At 70.5% G+C, this 23,157-nt stretch overlaps 1 protein-coding gene across 1 annotated transcript; it reads left to right on the top strand.

The window, feature by feature from the left end:
* The first annotated feature begins 320 nt into the window (after positions 1 to 320).
* SLC12A5 (solute carrier family 12 member 5) lies at positions 321 to 22,173 on the top strand. Its single transcript, XM_072879009.1, has 27 exons — positions 321 to 372; positions 7,402 to 7,496; positions 7,748 to 7,879; positions 8,100 to 8,246; positions 8,910 to 8,964; positions 10,005 to 10,135; positions 10,335 to 10,576; positions 10,655 to 10,866; positions 13,174 to 13,341; positions 14,319 to 14,417; positions 14,587 to 14,644; positions 15,389 to 15,563; positions 16,443 to 16,561; positions 16,879 to 16,977; positions 17,112 to 17,231; positions 17,407 to 17,511; positions 17,590 to 17,758; positions 18,688 to 18,883; positions 18,966 to 19,135; positions 19,215 to 19,346; positions 19,577 to 19,684; positions 19,860 to 19,982; positions 20,063 to 20,250; positions 20,568 to 20,582; positions 21,178 to 21,311; positions 21,874 to 21,984; positions 22,124 to 22,173. Exons 1-26 carry the CDS (start codon positions 321 to 323, stop codon positions 21,963 to 21,965), a joined length of 3,336 nt encoding a protein of 1,111 aa, XP_072735110.1. The 3' UTR covers positions 21,966 to 21,984; positions 22,124 to 22,173.
* Positions 22,174 to 23,157: the final 984 nt, after the last annotated feature.

Below are 23,157 nucleotides of genomic sequence, written 5' to 3'. Positions count from 1 at the left end.
CGTGCCCTACTTCCCCCCCCCCCCCCGCCTGGCTCGGCCGGGAGGCGGCGTGCGCTCCGCTCCGCGCCCTCCCCCGCCTCGCCCCTGCCTGCCGCTGCTCCCCTCCCCACCGCGGCGGGGGCAATGCCTCCTGCATACGTGATGAAGCGAGCGGCCGGGCTGGGCTCCGCCGGCAGCAGCGAGCCGTGAGCCCGGGCGCCTCCGCACTGCAGCCCCCTCCCACCGGCGGCGGCGGGGGGCGGCGCGGGGACGCGGCTGGCTGCGGAGCGCGGCGCTCGCAGCTCCCGGGCGGCAGCGTGCGGCCGCGGGCAGCCGGCGCCATGCTGAACAACCTGGCCGACTGCGAGGACGGCGACGGCGGCGCCAGCCAAGGTGAGGGACCGCGACCGGGGGACCGGGGACCGGGGGAGCCGAGGGGGAGCCGGGGGGGCGGCCGCCCCTGCCGGGCTGGGGGCCGGGGCTCGGCGCCGAGCGGGCGGCAGAGGCGGCGCGGAGCCGGGGGCCGCGGGGGCTGGGGGTGCCGCGGCCGCCGGACCCCGCCGCGGGGCAGGCGGGCGGCACCGGCACCAGCCGCGACGGCGGCTCTTGGTCCGCGGCCCCGCGAGGCTGCGGCGGGCGGTGCGGGGTTGCTCTCGCTCCCGCTGCCGGCGCCTCCGCGCAGCCCCGGCCCCGCTCCCGCCGCTGCGGCAGCCCCGGGAAGCGGCGGCGCGGCTGGAGCCGCGGCCGCGGCGGGGCCGAGCCGTGCCCGGGGCTTGCCGGCGAGCCTCCTCCTCCCGGGCGGGGGCTGCGGGCCGCGCTCCGGGCGATCCCGCCGGGCGCCGGCCCCTGCCCGCTCCCGGGCAGCCCCCGCCGGCCGCTGCACCGGCCCGCTCCCGCCCGCCCGGGACCCCCGCGGGGGTCCCCGCGCCCGGCTGCCGCCCCCCTCCCCCCCTCCACCCCCTTTACCCCGGCTACCTCCTACCCACCCCTCCCTGCCGCCTCCCCGCTCCGGCTGCCGCCCCCCCATCCCCGGCTACCTCCTCCCCATCCCCGGCTACCTCCTCCCCATCCCTCCCTCCCGCCTCCGCCACCCCCGCTGCCGCCCCCATCCCTCCCCGCCGCCGCCCCCGATCCCCGGCAGCCGCTCCCCCCGCCGCCCCCCCGCATCCGCCGCCCCCCGGGGCCGCGCGGGGGCTCTGCCCGCCCCTGCCGCCGCCGCCGCTGTCCGCGGTGCTGAAGCGGCCGCCCGGGCCCTGCGCCGGGGCCGGCAGGAGCCGCTCGGCCCGGGGCCGCTGCGCTCCGCAGTGCCGGGCTGTGCCGGGCCAAGCCGAGCTGAGCCGTGCCGTGCCGTGCCGAGCCGAGCCGAGCCTTGTCATGCCGTACCGAGCCGTGCCGAGCCAAGCCGAGCCGAGCTGGTCCGCTCGGTCTAGCCCGTGCCATGCCCTGCCAGTCCGGTCCAAGCTGTGCCATTCCCTTCCAGCCCGTGCCATGCCTGGCATGCTGCAGCCCCGGCGCAGTGCAGGCGGGCAGGGCCGCTGCGGGCGAGGGGACGGGGCTCCAGCCCCACGGGCGGTGGGGCCACCAGGCCCTGGCAGCGGCCACGCAACTGCTGGCACTTTGGCTTGAGCTCTCCCCGGGGCACCCACCAACAGCCAAGCTGCTGCAGAGGGTCCTCGGGCCCCTGCGGGGCCATGTTCAGCCCCAGGCAGCTGGGCCAGTGCAGCACCCTCTCCTGCAGGTGTTTCTGTCGGGCACAGGGATGTGTTGGAGCCAGGGAAATGCAGCGATGCGCCTGAGGGGACCTGCAGTGCCTCTCTGACTCCCCTCAGCCCCCCACCAGGTCCCCTCACCAGGTCCCCTCGCGGGGTCTGCTGAAAGCCCCAGCCAGGAGGGGACAACTGGCTCTGGCAGTCGCTGCAGAAGTCCTCGGCTGCCTGCAGTGAGGCTCTGGGCACAGCCGCGACGAGGCTTTCGGTGTTCGCTCTGCTCTGCCGACCTGAGCCTGTTTATTTGCTTGTTTATTCACGGCTCCACTCAAGGTCAGGGCTGGCAGGAATCTTCTGGGGGCACCTTGCCAGGCTGGGGGGAGCCGCGCTGGCCCCTGGCCGTGCCCTTCCCTGGGCTTTCGCCCTCCCCTTGCCCTCTGCAGCACCAGAATCTATCCCACTTGCTGCGTTTCCATCACAGCAGTGCCGGCGGCACAGCGGCAGGCTTTCTGCCTTGCTAGGGTCTGGCGGGAGGGCTGGACACGGTGCCACTACAGATGGACCGGGCAGACTGTCCCTGGAGCCGGGCCTGGCGAGATGGTGCCCTGTGGGCTGGCGGGCGCGGGGCTGGAGGCGGCGGGGGCCCTGAGGATCTTGGGAGAGCAGGAGAGCATCTATGGGGAGGGGCACGGCAGGGCCCTCCACACCCGTGCCGAGGGCAGCTGCTGCGGGGGGGGCTGGGATTGCCTCCCCCCCCCCCCCCCGAGGGTCGCACTGAGCTCCCTGTGCAGGGTCTGTCTGCGGGGACTGTGGATGACCCGGGGGGGTGGCAGAGCTGTTCCATGCCAGGGGGGCCCCCCCGACACGTCCCGGCTGCTCCAGCGCTGGCTGGCCGGAGACTTGCTGAGCCCAGCGGAGCTGCTGAAGCCCTGGGTGCCGCTTAGGCCATTTCTGTCAGAAAGGCCGAGCAGCATCCTGCTCAGGTCCCCGCTCTGGGCAGCCCGCGAGAGCCTCATGACAAGGGCTGGAAGGGCTCCAGCCCTGGCAGCCCGGCGAGGGCCGGGCCGGTGGCAGACCCTCTGGGGAGGTGGTGGGGAGCGGGGGAGCAGGCAGGGCTACTGCCTGCAGTGTCCAGGCTGGCAGCTTGCACCGCTCTGTTTGGGGTGTGGAAATGTCAGACGCAGCCCCACTGCAGGCTGCTGTGCCGGCGCTCCAGCCTGGAGGCACGGGGCTGCCCTAGGAGGGGAGACCCGGGGCTGGGGAGCTTTGCTGGAGCTTGTGTCCACAGCCTTTTCCAAGGCAGGGCTTGGGCTGTTGGAGAATCTGGGAAGCTGTTTAAATGCAGCCAGCCAAAGCGCCTGTGCTGGAAATTCTGTGCCTGCAGGGCCGGCTGATCAAAGGGAGGATAATCCCGGGTTTAGGAAGGAAGAGGATAGGTCTGAAGTAGCAGTTGGTCCAATTTGGGTCAGGCAGTGAAAGAATCCAGCCCAAAAGGCCACTTGGTGTGCCTGCCGGCTGGAGGGGCAAAGCGCAGCCCCGGGGCAGGGGGAACCTCCCAACCCTCACCCCACCGCCACGCTGCAGCTGTGAGCCGGCACCGGTGTGCACGCTGCCAGCACGAGCCAGTGCTGCTCTGGCCACCGGTGGTCTCTGCCTCAGCGGGGACTGCGGGGGCTCTGTGGCCTACCCGAGGGTTACCCTTCCCCGGGGCAGCTGGCAGATACCCTTGCTCAGGGGAGAAGGAAGCCTGGGTGGGAGCAGAGGTGCCAGCTGCTAGAAGGGCCCCTTGGCCATCCCCATCTGCCTTAGGGACCACCAGGCCAGCAGCCCAGGGCCAGGCCAGTGGACGTGTGGCCAAGTCCCCTTGATGGCCAGGGGTGACAGAACAGCACTGTGGCCTCCCCGGCCAGCAACTCCTGCAAAGCGGCAGCAGCTGGGGACATCAGCCAGGGCCACATGCTCACCCGTGCGCTCGCCGGGCTGCTGGGGTCACCCTGAGGTGCCCCTTGCCGCTGGCTGCGGGCAGAGCCCCGGGGAGCGGGAGGAGGCTGCTCGCCAGCCGGCACCGTCGAACGCTCTGGCAAAAGTCAAGGTGCCCTGTGTGCCTCCAGGGGAGCCCCGAGGCGTCCCCGGGCACCGTGAGCAGCCACCGCACTGCTGCCGCCCCTGGGGCTGGCGGGACTGGTGCGGGGGGGCGGTGCAGGAGGGGCCAGCGGCCAGGCTCGCGCGGTGGGTCCCTGAGCTGTCAGCACCCCTGTGCCAGCAGCCGGTGGGCCCTGGGGCGCTGCAGGAGCACAAACAGAGGCGCGGGGGGAGTGTGGGGCCGGGGCTGCCCCCGCTGCGTCCCCCCCTCGCCCGCTGCTCCTCCCGGCCAGCGCCACAGCCCCAGCACCCCATGTCCCTGGCCAGGGCTCACCGTGCGCGGCAGCCGCGAAGGAGCCGGCCCTCGCGGTGTGCCATGGAGGGGACGGGCTGGCCGCGGCTGGGCAGGAGCAGGCAGCAGTCCCAGCAGCAGCTCTGGTTAATTAGCCCGTAGGGTTTGGCTGCCTGGGCTCCCCCCAGTCAGCGCGCGGTGCCCTGCGCCATGTAGAGTGATTAGGGAGGATTTGGGATAAGGGACATGACGCTTCCCAACCCAATTTAGGGCTGAGTAAAAAGCCATTAGGAGATCACATTGTGGCTGGTGCTGCAGCCCGAGAGCTGCCCTGTGGGGCGGGTGAGCTCCCAGGGGCTCAGGGACAGGCCCTCGGCTCTGGGGGCCCCGGGCTGCTGGGGTGGGCAGCGGGGTTGGCTTTGGGACGCCCCGGGCAGGCAGGGTTGTTGGTAACCCCGGCTGCGAGCGGGACTGCGCAGTGACCACAGCAGGGCTGTGGGTTCCTGCCAGCAATCCCGCCGCGAGCCCTTCCAGCCGCCGCAGCAAATTAAAAGGCCGATTCACGTTGAGTGATCCCTGGGGAGGGGGGCGGCTGAGCGCCGGGATCGAAGCCTGGCACGGCTCGGCTCTGCTCTGCTCACGCCGCCTCTCCCGCACCGGGCTGCCGGGCCTCACCGCCGGCCAGCCCCGTCCTGCGCTCCTGCCCCGGTGCCGCTCGTCCCCGGGCTGTGCTGGGGGAGCGGGGCACGGGCAGGCCTGGCAGGCGCTGGGGGGACCCGGCGGCGTCCCGCGTGTCCCCACGGCCGGGAGGTGTCACCCCCTCGGTGCCGCCGGGCGTGGCGGCTCGGTGGCGGCTGGGGGACGGGGTGGGCCCTGCCCGGGATGGGCGGCGGTGCCCCTGCCTGCCTCTGCCTGCACAGACCACAAACCCTGTGGCGGCTGCCGGGGAGAGGCTGCACCAGCCCCTCTGCGGCAAAATGGTCTCCGGCAGGAGCGGGGAGTGCATCGTCACCTGGGACCCCGAGGCCCTGGCACTTAACTCCTTCCAGCCTGCGGGGCCAGGGCCGAGGCGGGTGGCCGGGGGTTCCCCCCGAGCCGTGCCCCGGGGACGCTGGAGCCGTGCCACGTGCATGTCCCCGTGTCCCCACCTCCCGCCAGCCCGAGGCCTCTCCCGGTGCCGGTCCTCCCGGCGGCACCACCGGGCGAGGGGCTCCTGTGCCCCAGGCTGGCCCTGGCAGCCCAGGCGATGCCAGCACGGGGCCGCGGTCCCGGCGGTGCTGGAGTGAGGCGGTGCCCCGGGCCGGGGGGTGGAGGGACTGCGAGGTTTGGGTGCTGATGCGGTGCCGGCGGGCTGGAACGTGGGCACCCTGGGGTGCTGCTGGCGTCCGTCGTGCGGAGCCAGGCAGTGCTGGTCCCGTGGGGTCGGGGCGGGCTGGGGCCGGGGGGCCCGGCTGCGCCGTCCGGCAGGTGCCGGTGGGCCGGGGCGCGGGTGCCATGCGGGGCCTGCGTCCGGCCGCCTGTGCCGTTACATAAGAGCGGGAGCCGAGGCGGCCGTGGCTCGCCGTTGCCATGGAAACCAGCACGGTGATGTCGTCGGCTGGGTACCAGGCGTCGAGGCGAGGCCCCTGCGGGCTCCGCTCTCCCAGTGGGGTCCCAGGGCCTCGCCAGGCTGCGAGCACGTCCCCCCGGCCAGGCTGCCCCTGCCCCCGCGCCCCCGAGGCCCCGCTGGGCCCCGCTCGGTCCCGGGGGGGAGGTGGGCTTCGGACACCCCCGGTCCCGTGCCCTCGTGCCCCCGTGCTGGGGACAGGCCCTGCCGTTGGCCTGGAGGGCGTCCCCGTTAGCGTGGTGGACGTCTCCGTGCTTGCGCGGTCCCCGGGGCTGGTGTGGGTGGGTGGGAGCTGTGGCAAGCAGGGGGTGCCAGCCCGTGCCACTGCTGTTACCTAACGAGCGCTGGGTGCAGCGCTTTAGACCAAACCCGAGCGCGGAGCACGTTGGGTCTGCGCTGAGAACGCCCCGCACACCCTTCGGTGGGAGACATGGGGCAGGGCACGTGCCGGCAGTGCAGCGCGCGGCGCCGGGCGTGCATCCGAGGGGGCTCCGGAGCGAGGCCAGCCGGACCCATGGGCTGGACTGCCCTGGTGCTGCTGCCACGGCCATTGCTGTGCAGGAGGAGCCTGCGGGCTCTGCCCCGCGGTTCGGCTGTGCCGTCAGGGACACTGCTGCCCTGCTGCCCCACGCCGGAGGAGCCCGGGGACCGGGGTGCAGAGCAGGTCTGTAGCCCTGCCCATGCAAGCAGCCTGCCCGGCGGTGCTGCTGCTGCCGTTGGCGCGATTGCCCTGGCTGCGGGGCCATGGTGGTGGGGATGGGTGCGTGGCGGGGAGCCCCTCTCCTCCTGCCCAGGGCCGGGGACCAGACCCAGCTGCCCAGGTTTCCCTGTGCCCGCTGAGCCACTCTGCCCAGCACCATGTCCTTTGGCTCCATGCAGCCCCTGCCTGCCTCCCCTCTGGGCCTCCGCTCAGGGCTGCACCGCTCCAGCGGCACCGTCCTCGCTGCCGCTCCATTTCCAGCCTGATTTATTTCTGCTGCTCTGCAGCTCGGCTGTTTTCTTTGCTATTAAGCCGACTCTGGGTTTCTTCTGCACGAGGTCGTTAATGCAGTGAGCAGCCACGGCCCTGTCCCAGCAGCTCTGCGGGCTCTGCGCTGCTGCGAGCAGCTCCGCTGCCCCGGGCAGAGCGGCAGCGCCCATCCTCGGTGGCAGCACCGCTGGACGCCTCCCTGCCTTGCCGCGCAGCCGGCGAGGCCGCCGGCCCCTGCTCCTGCGGTGCCTGTCGGGGAGCAGGACCAGGCGTCCGGCTGCTCGCCCTGCTCCCAGGCACCGTGCCGGGACCGTCCCCCTCTGTGGTGGCATGCTGAGCAGCTAGCCAGATCCTGCCCCTGCAGACGCAGCGCTGTGGGCAGCCCCGGCACGCTCACCTGCCGGCGCCCCGTGCCGTTGAGTTATTGCTGCCAGCCGTCCCTCTGGGAGGGTTCCCCCTGGATCCACACCGCTCACCTCGCTGCGTGGATGCGCTCCGGTGGGTCCGCGCGCCGGCCCAGTCGGGCAGGGCAGCGCGTGGCTCCTGGGGACGGGTGGCCCCTGCCCATGCCTGCCACGGAGGCGAAGCTGGCGGCTGGGACGCAGGCGCTGCCATCGCCTGTCCTGGGCGCAGGCGTGGTGCCCACGGCCCCGGCAGCCCTCCCGCGGGAGCTGGGGTGCAGCCACGGCCCCTTGCAGCAGCAGCCCCACGGGGCGGATGCTCTCCCGGTGGGGGCTGCCTGGCTGACCCGGCGGCGTCTCTGCAGGTGATGGCAATCCCAAGGAGAGCAGCCCCTTCATCAACAGCACGGACCTGGAGAAGGGCAAAGAGTACGATGGCAAGAACATGGCCCTCTTCGAGGTAGGGCGCGTGGGCGGCGGGGCAGGGAGGGTCCCTGGGGAGGGGGCCGAGCTGGGCAGCTGTTCCGCAGCACCCTGACCCCCACCCTGGGCACCGGGACATGCCAGAGCCCCAGGCCGGGGTCCCCCAGCTGCCACAGCCATGCCTGGTGGGGCGGGCGGTGGGGTGGCATCTGGAGAAGTCCCAGGGTCTCAGGGCTGGCCGGGGTCCCGCGGGACTGTCCTCACGGCTCGGGGCTCTGGTCTCCACAGGAGGAGATGGACACCAGCCCCATGGTCTCGTCCCTGCTGAGCGGGCTGGCCAACTACACCAACCTGCCGCAGGGCAGCCGGGAGCACGAGGAGGCCGAGAACAATGACGGGGGCAAGAAGAAGCCAGTGCAGGTGAGGGACACAGGAGGGACGCAGCCCCTTCTCCCGGCCCCTGCCTGTGCAGTGCCAGGCCACGGGCTGCCCTGGGGACAGCCGGGTCCCGCGGCTCCCGGCGGGGGGGGGGGGGGCGGTGTCACCTGGGGTCCCTGGCTGCGTTAGAGGAGGAGGGGGACCCCTCGCTCCTGTGCCAGCCAGGCCCGTGAGCCCTGAGGGCTGCCCGCTCCCTCGGCAGGCCCCGCGGATGGGCACCTTCATGGGCGTCTACCTGCCCTGCCTCCAGAACATCTTTGGGGTCATTCTCTTCCTGCGCCTCACCTGGGTGGTGGGGATCGCCGGCATCATGGAGTCCTTCTGCATGGTCTTCCTCTGCTGCTCCTGCGTGAGTGATAGAGCCGGCTGGGCCCCCCCTGGCCTCGCCTGCGGTCTGGGGTCACCATCTGGGCTGGCCAGGCTGCGGAGAGGGGCACTAGCTGCCAGCCCACCCTACCCTGCCCCTGCCCCTGCCCCTGCCCCTGCCCCTGCCCCTGCCCCTGCCCCTGCCCCTGCCCCACTTACAGCAAGGAGAAGCCTCTGGCTTCCCAAAGGAGTCAGCAGCAGAACAGTGCTCAAATGGTGACCTAGATCGCAGCTGCCATGTGGGGGGGATGTGGTGGGGGGTCCCCCACCCTGGCCCTGCACGCCACGCTGCAGTGAGCCATCGCGCCAGGACGGTGACCCCAGGGCAGAGGCTGGGGGGGCTGAACACGGGCAGCATCCTGGGCAGCCTGGGGACCCCCCGCCCTCGCGGCGCTGCCAGTCCCTCCAAGGGGCTCAGCCCCCCAGCTGTGCTGCTGGCCAGCAGCCTTGCCTGCCCGCCCATCCATCCATCCATCCATCCGTCTGGCTCTCCCCTGGGCATCCTGGCCCTGTGGCACATCTCAGCGTGGCCCCAGGGAGCCCCATGTCCCAGCATGGCCCCAGCTCTCCCTTCCTGCTCCCCTGTCCCTCTGCCCCAGCGAGGAGGGAGCTCTGCCATGTGCCAACACTGTGTTTCTTCCTGCAGACAATGCTGACGGCCATTTCCATGAGCGCGATCGCCACCAACGGCGTGGTGCCAGGTAGAGCCGAGCCCGTGTCCGTGCGTGCGCCGGGGGCAAGGGGAGCTGGCTCCCTGCCGGGTCAGGTGCCTGCAGGGGCCCCTGTGCCCCAGAAGGGCTTGTCCCTGGCAAAGGGCTTTTCCCAGAGAGCGTGCCCCGAGGCCGTCCCGCTCCCTGGGCCACGCCGGCTGAGCTCTGGGGCTGCCCCGTGCCGCGCGTGGGAGGGCGGACGTTACCACCAGCTGCTCCCCGGCGTTCTGCCACCAGCCCGCGTGGGTTCCCCGTGGCCCGGGGGGAGCGCGGAGCTGGAGCCGCCGCCCGTCCCCAGAGCCGCGAGGTGCAGATGGCAGCGAGAGCCGCCAGCCACGGCTCCTCCCTCCGCCAGACTGGCGAGGCTGCAGGGGAGCCAGGGAGACATGCCGGCAGGAGGATGGGGAGCCGGGCGCGCCGGGCACCACTGGTTGGGTGCTGGAGTGGCCTCTCCCATCGGCCTCCCCGAGCCGCCCCAGACGCAAGGATGCTGCTGTGCGTGGTCTATGCCCCCGGTGAGGCACCGGCGGGGTCTGGCCGTGTGGGTGCCCCTGGGCTGCCTCTCCCAGAGCGTGCCCAGCCCCGCAGAGCCCGGGGAGCTGGGAGCAGGCGAGCTGCGCTGACCCGGCTGGTCCGCTGGGCACAGCACTGACAGCCCCAGCGCAGGGTGTAATTAAAGCTATTTATCATCCTGCTGCCATGGCAGGACCATTGATCCCAGCAGCCTGGCTCTGAGAGCTCCTCTGGGAGGACGGAGCAGGGCATGGCCCACGTCCCTGGGGCTCCAGCGCCTGTCTGGCATCCCGGGGACATGTGTCCCCGCGGCTATCGCACCTGGCTGCCGGGCGCCCAGGGAATGGCTCTGCCAGCGCGATTGCTCCCACTGCTCCGGGGCCCTGGGGACTGCGTCCTGCTCTGTGCTGGAGCGGGTTCCAGGGCTGCCCTGGCTCCATCCTGCCCTCCGGGACGCCTGGCAGAGCTGGGGGTGCTGCTGGGGTCTGGCTGGGACCCACTGTTGCTCTCTCCGGCAGCGGGTGGCTCCTACTACATGATCTCACGCTCCCTGGGACCTGAGTTTGGTGGGGCCGTGGGGCTCTGCTTCTACCTGGGCACCACCTTTGCCGGCGCCATGTACATCCTGGGCACCATCGAAATCCTGCTGGTATGTGCCTGCTCCTTCTCCCCGCGCAGTGCCGTGGGCTCTGGTCCTGGCAGGGCAGCGCTGCCCTTGCCTGCCCACACTGCCCGCTCCTAGTGGCCCGTCAGGGAGCTGAGGCTTTGCCGTGGGGCCGAGGGACCCTTCCCCGTGGTCCCCTCTGCAGGGCCGCTAGCCGGGCGGTGATGCCATGACTCTCTCCCAGGCCTACATCTTCCCAGCCATGGCCATTTTCAAGGCAGAGGATGCCAGTGGGGAGGCGGCCGCGATGCTCAACAACATGCGGGTGTACGGCACCTGCGTGCTGACCTGCATGGCCACCGTGGTGTTCGTGGGGGTCAAGTACGTCAACAAGTTTGCCCTGGTCTTCCTGGGCTGTGTCATCCTCTCCATCCTCGCCATCTACGCCGGTGTCATCAAGTCGGCCTTCGATCCGCCGAGCTTCCCGTGAGTACGGCATTCTGCGGGGCTGCGGCAGGGCTGGGGCATGGAGGCGCATGGCTGATTGCCTGCTCCCCCCCCCAGGATCTGCCTCCTGGGCAACAGGACCCTCTCGCGCCATGGCTTTGACCTCTGCACCAAGATGGTGGTGGAGGGGAACGAGACGGTGGGCTCCAAGCTCTGGGAGCTCTTCTGCACCTCCCGCTTCCTCAATGCCACCTGTGACGAGTACTTCACCATGAACAACGTGACTGAGATCGAGGGCATCCCCGGCGCTGCCAGCGGCCTCATCCAAGGTGGGCATGGCACGGGAACGGAGGCATGGGGACGGAGGAGCAGGGATGGAGGCATGGGGATGAGGGCGTGGGGACAGAGGCACAGGACAAGCCCCAGGGCAGCCGTGGTGGGGCAGCGGCCGTGCCTGCCAGGCAGCTCCGCTGGCAGGGCTGGTGGAGGGGCTGGTGCCGCGGGGGGCTGCTGTGCACACGGGCGGCCGGCCTCTTGGGTATGCCGGGCAGGTGGTGTGGGGGCAGGCGGGCAGTGCCGGGTCCAGGTGAGCGGGCGTGCGGGCGATCCCTGCCATGGGCTGCTCTGCCCCTCCGGTGCAGCGAGCCACGCTCACGCCGCACCAGGCAGCGGGACGGACTCCTGCACCGTGCGACCCAGCTGGGTGCTGCAGCCCCCGTACGGTTTGTGCCAGCCAGGACGGCTCCAAAGTATGCCCAAGGGCTGAGGAGGAATAAATCCTCCCTCTGCTTCCTTCAGAATGGCTGGTATCGATCTGAGGTTTCGCAAGGAGCAATAGCCCCTCGGGGGCACTTTGCTGCTGTGGCCGCAGCCGTGCCGGGAGAGTGGCCAGGGCCGCAGAAAAAGTTGTGAATTTGCTGTGAGGAGCCACTTTTGACCTGTTTTTCCGGAGGTGCTGGTACATTTGCCAGGTGCTCACACTCTGCAGTGAGCAGTGGAGGACGATGCTCAGTGCCACGCTCAGAGGGCATTTGCAGCCCCCTGCTCCATGGGTCCCTGCCAGCAGGACCTGCTCCGGGCGCTCCTGTGCCAGGGCAGGGGTCGGGGCTCAGGAGTGCAGCAGCCTGTCAGGCTTCCCTGCCCACGGAGCCGCGAGCAGGATCAGCCCTTCCCTGGTGCGGCAGCCAGGCCAGGCGCTCCTGCGGTGCCAGGCTGGGTGTCGGGGCAGCGGCTGTGCCGGCCGTGCAGCGCGCTGGGTGCACGCGGTGAGCTCGCGGTGGCTCCGTCTCTGGGGGGTCCCGCGGAGCAGGGACGGGGCTGGGGCGCCCGGGCACAGCTGGCGCTTGCCACGGGGCAGCCCTGGCTGCATCTCCGCTGGGTGCTGAGGCTGAGACTGTGCCGGGGCGGCTGCGGGGCCGTTCCAGCCCATCCCTGCCGCAGCGGCTGTGTGGACCCAGGCGTGGGAGCTCGGACTTCGCTAAGCGTGTGGTGCTTGGGGCTACGGCTGCCAGGCCGTGTCACGGTGGTGCGGTGGAGCACATTCGCTGGGTGTTCGGGAGGCTCCGGATGGCGTCCCACGCTGAGGTCTCGCGGGGCAGAGACGGAGTCCGTGGCTGCTGGGTACAGCCTGCTCCTGCTGGCGACGGTCCTGCCAGGGAGGGGACGTGGACCCCCCACCCGGCCCAGCCATTGTCAGGGCAGCAGACAGAAAATGCTCCCGCATCGGGGGCGTGCGGGGCAGAGCCAGGACCTGGCTCTGGGGTGGCTGGTGGCGAGGGTGACCGGGTTGGCAGCATCTCGAGATGGGGTGTCACTGCGCAGTCCCGGCAGAGGTGGCTGGGGCTGGCTGTGCCCCAGGCGCTGGGTCTCCCTGCGGGGAGAAACGTGCCTTTCCGGGAGGATGAACCCAGCAGGGCTGTGTCGGTGGGGGCTGCCAGCCCCGTCTGTCACCCGCAAGCGGTCGGGGAGGTCATGTGGCTGGGAGGGGTGCTCAGCGCCAGGCTGGTCCCTGTGGGCCCCTTTGGACCCGCTCAGCAGCCCCTCTGCAATGCTGCGTCGAGGGCTGTCGGCCTCTCCCCGCCGTGCCCGGGCGCTGGCTGCTCTCTGCTGCTCCAGTTTCTCACTGCGATCTGCAGCCAAGGCAGCACGTGGAGGGACAGTAAGCCTGTTACATCAGCCCCGCACTTGTAATCCCATCAAAAACATTATCAAGTTACTTTGACACGATCCACTTTCCTTAAACCTGTGTTGATCAGCATTAATTATATTACCCTCTTAATTATTTGCTGCTGCAATCCCATGTCAGCTGCTCCAGTATCTTGCAGGGACAATGCCAGTGGCAGGATGGACCTGCTCTGGTCGCCCATCCGTGCTGCTGGGCCTGTCCGCAGGCCGGGTGTTTCTGCACATCCGCGACGGGCTGGGGATGTCCCGTCCCTCACCCGCCAGATGCCAGTGGCCCCGGCTGCCGGCCGTGCCGGCTGCTTGGTGAGGCCAGGGCGGGGGGAGGCAGCGCTGGATGCCCCCGTGCTCCATCCCGCTGGGCTGCGGGGCAGGAAGGTGCTGTGCCGGGCGCGGGCGGCTCTCTGGCACCTCCTCATGCTGGCCGTGCTGCCTGAGCTCCTGCCTCCTCGCAGAGAACCTCTGGAGCTCGTACCTGACCAAGGGCGTGATTGTGGAGAAGCGAGGGCTGCCCTCCGTCAGCCCCCCCGACACGCCGGTGGACATGGACCAGCCCTACGTCTTCAGCGACATGACCTCCTACTTCACCCTGCTCGTCGGCATCTACTTCCCCTCGGTCACAGGTGGGAGCTGCTGCCGGCCCCGCTCGCGTGCTGTGGGGCACCGGCTGGCGCACGTGTGGAGCCCCACGTGCTCCTGCCCCCCATGCTGGGTGCGGTGGCGGTGGCGTGGGGGAGGATCGCAGCCTGCACCTCCCACGCAGCCGCCCGCGCTCCAGATCTGACGGTGCCGCTCGGTGCGTGCTGACGTCCCGCGGCTCCGGTATTTATAGCTCCCCGGGGGTGGAGGAGCCCCCCCCCCCGCCCCAGTCCCGCCGCGCAGCCAGCGCAGGGCACAGCTGTCGGGTCCGGCCTGCGGCTCTGCCGGTGCTCAGGCGCCAGTGGGACCCCCAGGGCGGTCCCAGGCACTGCCGTCACTGGTGGGGTCTGGCGCCGGACAGGCCCTGCGACGCCACTTGGCACACGGCCCCCCGCACCCTCCCACTCGGTGCCTGCTCACCAGCAGGTCCTGGTTTTTTGCGTGGCGCGTGTCCCCGCAGTGACGTGGGCTGAGCTACAGGTGGCCGTGTCCCGGCTGTGGGGTCCTGCCCTGCCCGGCGCGGTGGGACAGCCGCCCTGGCCGCTGCCGCAGCAGGAGCGCAGGTCGTCCCTCGGGCTGTGCCGGACCTGCTGGCACCAGCCGTGTCCTAAGCTGGCCTCCTGCCTTCCCAGAGCAGCGCCAGGGCCAGACTCTGTCCCTGCCACTGCTGCAGTCACCATCCCTGCTTGAGCTAATTAAGGGCTAATGAGACAAGTCACTTCAGAGCGTTTTGAGCCTAATCCTTGAGTGGCCTCAGGCTGCGGCTCGGGGGGGGGAAGTGCTGGGGGGCTGTGGGGAGCAGGCCGGGTGCTGCGTGCCTGCTCCCCGTCCTGGCACACCGCCGAGCTGGTACCCTGCCGTGCCCGGGGCTCGCGCGGTGCCTGGCATGAGCCGTCCTGCTGGCTGGGACGGGTGAGGGCTGCGGCTCTGCCCGCCATGGCACCGTCCGCTCTTTCCCCAGGCATCATGGCTGGCTCCAACCGCTCTGGAGACCTGCGGGACGCCCAGAAGTCCATCCCCACGGGCACCATCCTGGCCATCGCCACCACCTCTGCGGTCTGTATCCTTCAGGGCTCGCCTGAGCCTGGGCTGTGGGGCTGAGGGCGGGTGGGCTTGCTGCGTGGGGCGGACCCCCTGGGTGCCCTGCCGGGCTGGGATGGGGGTCTTGGCACCCCTCTGGCGGGGGGCGGGACTCCACGTCCTCCTGGCTCTCCTTGACCGCCCGGCAGATATCAGCTCCGTCGTCCTCTTCGGGGCGTGCATCGAGGGGGTCGTCCTGCGTGACAAGTGAGTGTCCCGGGGCCGTGCAGGGCCGGCGTGGGGGGAGCCCGGCAGCCCCTCGGGAGCACCCCCGGGAACGGGCTGGGGCAGGGGCAGCTGTGGGGGGAGGTGGGGGCGTGGGGGGGCTGCAGCTGGGACACACTGGGCGGGCGGAGTGGCACTGGCGGGTCTGCGGGGGTCCGGGGGTGAGAGCACCGGGGCAGGGGGGGCTCTCGGGAGGGCCCGAGCTTGTAGCAGGCGTTGGAGGCTCGTGTGTGCCCTGACCGCCCCCCATGTTTTGCTGCACATCCGCAGTCCTTCCTCCCGCTCCAGGGCTGCAGGCAGTGAGCTTGTTTGTCAACAGGCAGGGCTGCCTGCGCTGCCTGCGTATCTGGGGCAGCCCAGCTCGCTGCGTGCGGCAGGTGACACTTCTGGGTCGCCAGCACCAACACAAACAGGAGCCAACTGCAGCCTTAATCGGCCTCCTCCCGGCACAGGGGATGGGGAGCCCCCATCCCGCGCCTCCCCCTTGTCCCCCCCAGGGCCACGGGTGGGGGATGGGGACGGACCCCGGATACCTGAGACCCCGCTCCCTGGCTCATGCCTCGCGGGGGGAGGGGGCCGTCAGCAGCCAGGTCAGGGCCCGTCTCTGGTCCCGTCCCCCCCAGCAGTGTCCCTCGGTGGCCGACCTGCCCGGGGGCTGGGTTGTGCCGCCGCGGCACTGGGGTTTGGCCATGGGACAGAGCCGCGGGTGATGCTGGTGCCTCGCAGGTTTGGTGAAGCTGTCAACGGGAACCTGGTGGTTGGCACCCTGGCGTGGCCGTCCCCGTGGGTCATTGTCATCGGCTCCTTCTTCTCCACGTGTGGGGCCGGGCTGCAGAGCCTCACCGGAGCCCCCCGCCTCCTGCAAGCCATCTCCAGGGATGGGATCGTGCCCTTCCTCAGGGTAGGCATCCCCCGAGCCCAGCGCTGCCGGCCCCGAGCACCCACCGTGGCCGTGGCTCCCATCAGCGTGGGAGACCAGGGGGCACCCGTGCTGCCAGCGCCGCCTGCTCCCGGCACCACCGCCTGCCGGAGCGGCTCGGCTACCCTGACCTCGGCGGGCGGCCGGGGTGGGTTTGGTCGCGGTGTCGGTAGGAGGCGAGTGCCGGGAAAGGTCAGGATCCCCTCCCCCTGCTGCCGTGCCGCTTCATATTTTATCTGCTCTCCGAAGACGCGTTCTCACAACCTCATCTCTCCAAATCCAACCCGACAGCTCCCCCCAGGGAAGAGCTGGCTAATTTTATCCTCCCTCCTTCACCCTGCCAGCCCCAGCCCGAGCTCTCGCTTGCTCGCACCACCCGCGCCCTGTAATGCATCTGGACACGTGCCTCCGGCCCCCACCCTAGTGCCCGGACCCCCCCAGTGTCCCCGCAGCCACAGGAGGAGCTGCTCTGCCCCGGCAGTGTGTCCGTCCGGAGCACGGGGTGCTCGACTCCACACTGGCTGCGGCCAGGCTGAGCTGGGGCTCATCTCTGGGTGGGGTCCCAGGGGAAGAGGGGCTGCTCTGGGTGCAGGGAGGGCCGCGGGGTCTGCCGGGCACGGGGCCGTACCGGCAGCGGGAGCCAGTCCTGCCGGTCCCCCGACGGGACCCAGCGCAGGACGTGCGCCGGTACGCGGCGGTGCTGACGTGGCCCTGGGGCACCCGGTCCCTGCTCCCGGCCAGGGCTGGGCACGTGGGAGGGTCTGGCCCCATCGGGCCGTGCCGAGGACCCTCACCCAGGGCTGCGCGGTGCCGGCATCGCAGAGCCCTGACGCGCCCCCCTCTCCCCGCCCCCACTCCCAGGTCTTCGGCCACGGCAAAGCCAACGGGGAGCCGACGTGGGCCCTGCTGCTCACGGCCTGCATCTGCGAGATCGGGATCCTGATCGCCTCCCTGGACGAGGTGGCTCCCATCCTCTCCATGTAGGCAGCATGCTCTGTCCACCCACACCTTTGCGAGTGGCGGCCGGGCCCGCGCCCCCTCGCCCCAGCCAGGCGGGTGGCACGTCCAGGTCCCTGCTCCTCGTGGGGGACACGCTCCTGCCACGCCGGCCCCTGCCTGGGAAGAGGGGAGCCCCACAGGGAGCCAGGGACCCTCCCCGGCCGGCGTTGTGGCCCCTGTCTGTTGGCGGGGCTCGCTCCAACGCTGACCGCCCCGGGGCTGGGAGGTGCGGCGGGGCCTGGCTGCGGCCCTGGTCCGGCCCGGCACGCCCGGCTCAGCCTCGCGCTCTCTCCTGCAGGTTTTTCCTCATGTGCTACATGTTCGTCAATCTGGCGTGTGCGGTGCAGACGCTGCTGCGGACGCCCAACTGGCGGCCCCGCTTCCGCTACTACCACTGGTGAGCTGGGATGGGGTGGGACGGGAACGGATGGCACGGGGTGTCCTGCCACCCCCCCCCGGGTCACCCCGGGCCAGGGACCCCTGCACTGCTGCGAGGGCCAGGGCGCGCTGATGGCGCAGTGTCCTTCGCAGGACCCTGTCCTTCCTGGGCATGAGCCTCTGCCTGGCGCTGATGTTCATCTGCTCCTGGTACTACGCGCTGGTCGCCATGCTGATCGCCGGCCTCATCTACAAATACATCGAGTACCGTGGGTAAGGGCGGCCGCGGGGCTGCAGACCCTGCCCAGCACTGACAGCCGCCCCTCGGCTCCTCGCTGTGGGCTGCTCGGCTCCCCTGGGCTGCTCCTCCCGGGACGCTGCGGGGTGCTGGTGCGGCGCTCCGTGGCCGGAGCCGTGGGCATTCCTTACGTGCTGCCGGTTCCCGCAGGGCGGAGAAGGAGTGGGGCGACGGGATCCGGGGGCTGTCCCTGAGTGCGGCCCGCTACGCCCTGCTGCGGCTGGAGGAGGGTCCCCCGCACACCAAGAACTGGAGGTGAAGCCGGGCCAGGGGGTGGGGGGCAAGGGGGGGGGGGGCAGGGCGCAGGTGCTGACTGCCCGACTGTCCTTCCAGGCCGCAGCTGCTGGTCCTGGTCCGTGGGGATCAGGAGCAGAACGTGGTGCACCCGCAGCTCCTGTCCTTCACGTCGCAGCTCAAGGCCGGCAAGGGCCTCACCATCGTGGCCTCCGTGCTGGAAGGGACCTTCCTGGACAACCACCCGCAGGCACAGAGGGCAGAGGAGGTGAGAGCTTCCCGCACTGGGGCCGCTGCCCATGCCGGGCCGGGTTCCGCCAGCAGCAGGTGCCCGCAGCCATCCCTGGGAGCCCGGCGGCATTTCTGCCCCGTGGCCAGGGCTGGCGGCCCCAGCTGGCCAGGAGAGCAGCGGGGCGGCACTGGGCAGAGCTCGGAGACTTCACGCTTCACCAGTGCTCGGGACACTGCAGGGACCTCTGGACCCCTGCCCCCCTCCCCAGACAACAGAGACACTGGCACCAGCTGGGCACTGGTCCCAGTCTTGGCCAGCTGCTGATGGGCTTGGCACGGCACGGCACGGCACGGCATGGCGCCTGGCCAGGGGCTGCTGTGCTGCTGGGCTGAGCAGCCCTTCAGCTGCCCCGCAGCTGCTGCCGCCCCGACCCTCCCCACAGCCCCCAGGGTCCCCACAGCCCCTGTGGCCCCGGTGCCAGGCAGGGTGGGAGATGGGAGCCTTTCCCTGCCGGAGCGAGAGCCCTCCCCATTCCCTGCACCTCTGCACCAGCCGGCCGGCACATTAATGAGATTAAGCCCTCGGAAGCAAACAGTTTCTCTCCCATGCAGACGTGTTATAATTTCTCTGAGTAAATAACTCTAATTGCTGCTCCGCCGCCCATCAGCACCCTGGCACGGGGACACCCTCCACTCGGCACGGTGCAGAGCTGCGCGCCAGCTCCGCTTACTGCCAGGCATCACCCCTGCCGGCCCGGAGCTGCCAGCCCGCCGTGGGGCAAGAAGACCTGGGGACCCCATGGGGACCTGCACCCCACACCCTGCACCCCTCACCCCACACCCTGCACCCCACACCCTGCACCCCGCCTGGCCAGGGTGCCGCTGCCAGGGCTGGCGGCTGCCGTGCCTGCGGCAGGCACCTGTCCCCAGGCGCTGCAGTCTCTGACCCCACTCTCCCGCCACCAGTCCATCCGCCGCCTGATGGAAGCGGAGAAGGTGAAGGGCTTTTGCCAGGTGGTGATCTCCTCCAACCTGCGGGACGGCATGTCCCACCTCATCCAGTCCAGCGGGCTGGGGGGGCTGCAGCACAACACAGTGCTGGTGGGCTGGCCCCGCAGCTGGCGCCAGAAGGAGGACCACCAGACCTGGAGGAACTTCATCGGTAGGCACCGCGGAGGGCGGGTGCTGCCGGGCCGGGGGGAGGCTGCGAGCCGCCCTGGCTGACGTGGCCCTTCCCCTACCAGAGCTGGTGCGAGAGACCACGGCCGGGCACCTAGCCTTGCTGGTGGCCAAGAATGTCGCCATGTTCCCGGGCAACCAGGAGCGGTTCTCGGAGGGCCACATCGATGTCTGGTGGATCGTCCACGACGGGGGGATGCTCATGCTGCTGCCCTTCCTCCTGCGGCACCACAAGGTAGCTCGGGCCCTGCGGTGTGGGGCAGGGGGTTGGGGCCGTCCCTGCTGAGCCGTGCCCATGCCTCCCTCCCTCGCAGGTCTGGCGCAAGTGCAAGATGCGTATCTTCACGGTGGCGCAGATGGACGACAACAGCATCCAGATGAAGAAGGACCTGACCACGTTCCTGTACCACCTGCGCATCACCGCGGAGGTGGAGGTGGTGGAGATGGTGAGTGCTGGGACGGGGGCGTGTGCCACAGTCTGGGATGCTGCGTGTGGGAGAGCCAGACAGACCCTGCCACGGGGGGACACACAACACCTCCGGGACATGCAGCAGCACAGGGACACGCAGCACCGTGGGGACTCGTAGGTCCACAGGGCCAGGCAGGGCCAGGCTGGGAGCAGTGGGTGCAGCTGACCCTGCCCCACGGTTTCTCCTGTCGTCCCCCCTCCCCGCAGCACGAGAGCGACATCTCTGCCTACACCTACGAGAAGACTCTAGTGATGGAGCAGCGCTCCCAGATCCTCAAGCAAATGCACCTCACCAAGAATGAGCGGGAGCGGGAGGTGAGGATGCAGGACAGCATGGGTGGGATCTGGTCCCTGTGGTGGCTGTGCTGCCGGCCAAGATGCTGCACGGCTCTGTGCACTCATCCTGCTGGGGAGCCAGGGCTGCAGGCTGGGGTCTGCCCGGCCAAGCCCTCTTCCACCCCGCTCCCCTGGCTGACCCTGTCCTGCACAGATCCAGAGCATCACGGACGAGTCCCGTGGCTCTATCCGGCGCAAGAACCCAGCCAACACGCGCCTGCGCCTGAGCGTCCCTGAGGAGCAGGTGGGCGATGGCGAGGAGAAGCCAGAGGAGGAGGTGAGGCACTGTGCCAGGACGGGGCCCGGGCAGGCGGCTGGCCCTGGCCCCTGCCCACCGGCCCCCTCTCCTCTCTGCAGGTCCAGCTCATCCATGACAAAAACGCCACCGCCTTCTCCAGCAGCTCCCAGTCCCCCGGCGATGAGGTGGAGACGGCCCCTGAGAAGGTGCATCTCACCTGGACCAAGGAGAAGTCTGTCGCTGAGAAGAACAAGAGCAAGAGTCCCGTCAGCCCTGAGGGCATCAAGGACTTCTTCAACATGAAGCCGTACGGCCCCGCATGCTGCCACCCCATCCCACCCGCGCCCCGTGGCCCCAGCCATCCCTGCCCACCCTGGCTAGGCGGGCACAGGCAGGGCCCTGGCAGCACTGGCTCGGTCCTTGCTCTAAGCAGGGGTCCAGCAGCCCAGGTGCCCTGAGCGGAGGGGTGGGGTGGGGTGGGATGGGGACCCCGTGCAGGCCTGCGCTGATGAGGGATGGGGCACCTGGGCAGCGTGCACTGTGGGGACTTGGGGTGCACACCTGGCGCTCACCTCTTCTCTCTCTCTCTCTCTCTTCCCCCCGGCCCCGTGGTGCTCCTGGCAGGGAGTGGGAGAACCTGTAAGTCTGGGTTTGGCTGGGTGCCAGGTCCCAGGGTGGGGGGAGCTGGGTGGCTGCTCGTGGGGCAACGTGCTCGGAGCCATCGGGGTTGCCCCCGTGCTGCACAAGGGCGGCTCGGTGCGCCATGACAGCTGCTGTCGGCGCGGTGCTAGACGGCTCACCAAGGCGGCACGCGGGGGCCGCAGCTGCCAGCCCCTGCGCAGACTCTGCACGCCACGCAGAGCCCGCACCACGTGCTGCCCGTCTGCCCTGTTACGCTGCTGGCAGCTTCCTGCAAGCCTGGGCTCGGGCACCCACAGTGACGCTCACAGCGTCTGCTCCTGCTCGCTCCCACACAGCTCGGCCCCGAGCAGCTGCAGTGTGCCGCTGCCTGCGGGCACCGTGCACGGCCCTGCAGCTCATGGCCACCGGTGCGGGCTCAGAGTCACCAGCGGCCGTGCCAGGCAAAGCTTGCTTCTCCCCAGGCTCATGCCGCAGCCCAGCCCTGGACCCCTCTGGGGCAGGAGGCCAGCCCGCCCCATGGCCCCTCGGGTCTGGTGTGGGGCTGGAGGCCGCCTGTGCCCGGCCCTGTGCCCACATGTGCTGTCACCCCCAGGAACCAGTCCAACGTGCGGAGGATGCACACGGCCGTGAAGCTCAACGAGGTGATCGTGAAGAAGTCCCAGGACGCCAAGCTGGTCCTGCTGAACATGCCGGGGCCTCCCCGCAACCGGAAAGGGGATGAGAACTGTATCCTTCCTGCAGGGCCGCTGCCTCGGGGCTAGCACCAAGACCCCCCTCCGCAGGGCGGGGCCGGGGCCCAGGGGGCTGTGACTCTCCCAAGGCTGGTGGATCTTGCAGGCGAGTGTCGGGGCACGGGTCCAGTGCCTGAGCCCGGACTCCCCCACGCCTCCTGCCCTCGGCTGGGTCTGACAGCCGTCGTTGGCACCAGCCTGCCTGTCTGGCAGAGGTGACGCACGCAGGATGGGTGGTGGCCCCATATGACATTGCCCCCGTACTCATTGCACCTGCTTGTTGCCCTGAGCACGATGGCACATTGCAGGGGTGCAGGCAGAGATCCGTGGGGCTCGGCTGCCTGCTGGGACAGGCTCAGCCATGGTCCCCGTCATGTGGTGCCAGCATGGGTGGGCTCCCCTGGCCCCTTGGCTCGGGCCTGACCCCACCAGCTCCTGGCTCTGGTGCAGGGGTGTTGTGCCCCAGCTTGGCTCCCCAGGCGCGGGGCCGGGCAGGGATGGCACGTGGCTGTCCCCATGCACCATCATGGCATTGGTCCTCCTTGACGGCCATGCAGACATGGAGTTCCTGGAGGTGCTGACGGAGCACCTGGACCGAGTGCTCCTGGTGCGTGGTGGGGGCCGGGAGGTCATCACCATCTACTCCTGAAACACGGCGCGCAAGAGAGGTTTGTCTGCACGCTGAGAGCCCCGCCACCCCTTTGCACTGTGCTCCTGGAGGGGAGGAGGGAAGGCCTGATGGCAGCCGGTGTGCAGAAACTTCAGCTGGCTTTGGCCGTGCCCTTGATCTCTCCATTCGAACTGCAGCACCAGATCTTCCGGGAGCATCCAGCATCAGAGCAGCTGTTCCTCATTGCAACATCACAGCACTGCTGTCCTTGTTTATATATAAATATATACACTGTACTGCGGACTGAGCACCAGAGCCCAGCGCTGCTGCCACCGTCTGTCCCCAGCAGGGCCAGCCCCACTGCCAGCCCCAGCACTGCTGCTTGCAGCCCCTGGCCGGGCAGGAGCCTGGCTGTGCCGAGACAGGTGCCCGGCCCCGCTGTGCCACTACCCCTGGGCAGAGCTTGGCTGGATGCGCCTGTGCCCTGTGCCCCTGTGACCACCCGCTGCTCGCTGCTCGCGCTCTGCCGCCACGGAGGCGCTGGGAGAAGACAGAGGCCACCAGCACGCTTTCCTCGCCGGACGCTCCTCTCCCCACCTCTGGCAGCACCTGGGGCTGCCTCCCATGGCGCTGCCCCCCGGCCGCCCCTCGCCAGGATGGGCCCGGACAGCCCCACCTTGGTGCCACCCGTCTCTGGAGGCCATGGGCCAAGCTTGCGGAGATGCAGCGTGATGGTTTGGAGGGGGGCAGAGGGTGGGGGGCAGCTGCGGGGGGTCGGGTGCTGGAGCGCAGCAGTCCTGCAACAGCATGAGCCCTGGCCTGGGGTGGGTGGGGGGTGCTCGCTGTCCCCCTTCCCACTGACTCCAGGCTCTCTCTGCCCTGGTGCTCTCCTGGTGCTTGTGCAGCTGTCACGGTGTGGAGCTGCAGTGTCCGGAGCTGAGCAGAGGCCCCGCCATGTGCAGCGTGAGCCGGAGCCGCTCTCTGGCTGCTGGAGCTGCGTGGGTGCTGCTTGACCCCCCCAAGGCACCAGTGCCTGCTCTTGGCCCGGGCGCAGAGGAGTCCCATCCTGCCCCGTCCCCCCGCTCCCGCACCACACTGCTCGGGGGGGGCACCGGGGGCTCTCAGGCCCCCGGCACCGGCCGGTCCCAGCACCTGCTCCCCCCCATGCCCCGCTGTGCTCCCTGCTGCTCCCCAGGGCTTCGCTGCTAACCTGGCCCCGGCCCCGGCCCCA

The sequence above is a fragment of the Ciconia boyciana genome, chromosome 14 (assembly GCF_034638445.1).
Source record: "Ciconia boyciana chromosome 14, ASM3463844v1, whole genome shotgun sequence".
Lineage (NCBI taxonomy): Eukaryota > Metazoa > Chordata > Aves > Ciconiiformes > Ciconiidae > Ciconia > Ciconia boyciana.
The sequence above is the reverse complement of the archived record's forward strand: the minus strand, read 5'-3'. Positions and strand labels throughout refer to the sequence as shown.

What these genes read in the sequence shown, in the direction of transcription:
- SLC12A5 (XM_072879009.1), top strand. Translation starts at nt 321, where the DNA reads ATGCTGAACAACCTGGCCGACTGCGAGGACGGCGACGGCGGCGCCAGC. An exon ending in GCAAGAAGAAGCCAGTGCAG is followed by an intron (nt 7,880 to 8,099) that starts GTGAGGGACACA and finishes CTCCCTCGGCAG; the next exon opens with GCCCCGCGGATGGGCACCTT. An exon ending in TCCTCCTGCGGCACCACAAG is followed by an intron (nt 19,136 to 19,214) that starts GTAGCTCGGGCC and finishes CCTCCCTCGCAG; the next exon opens with GTCTGGCGCAAGTGCAAGAT.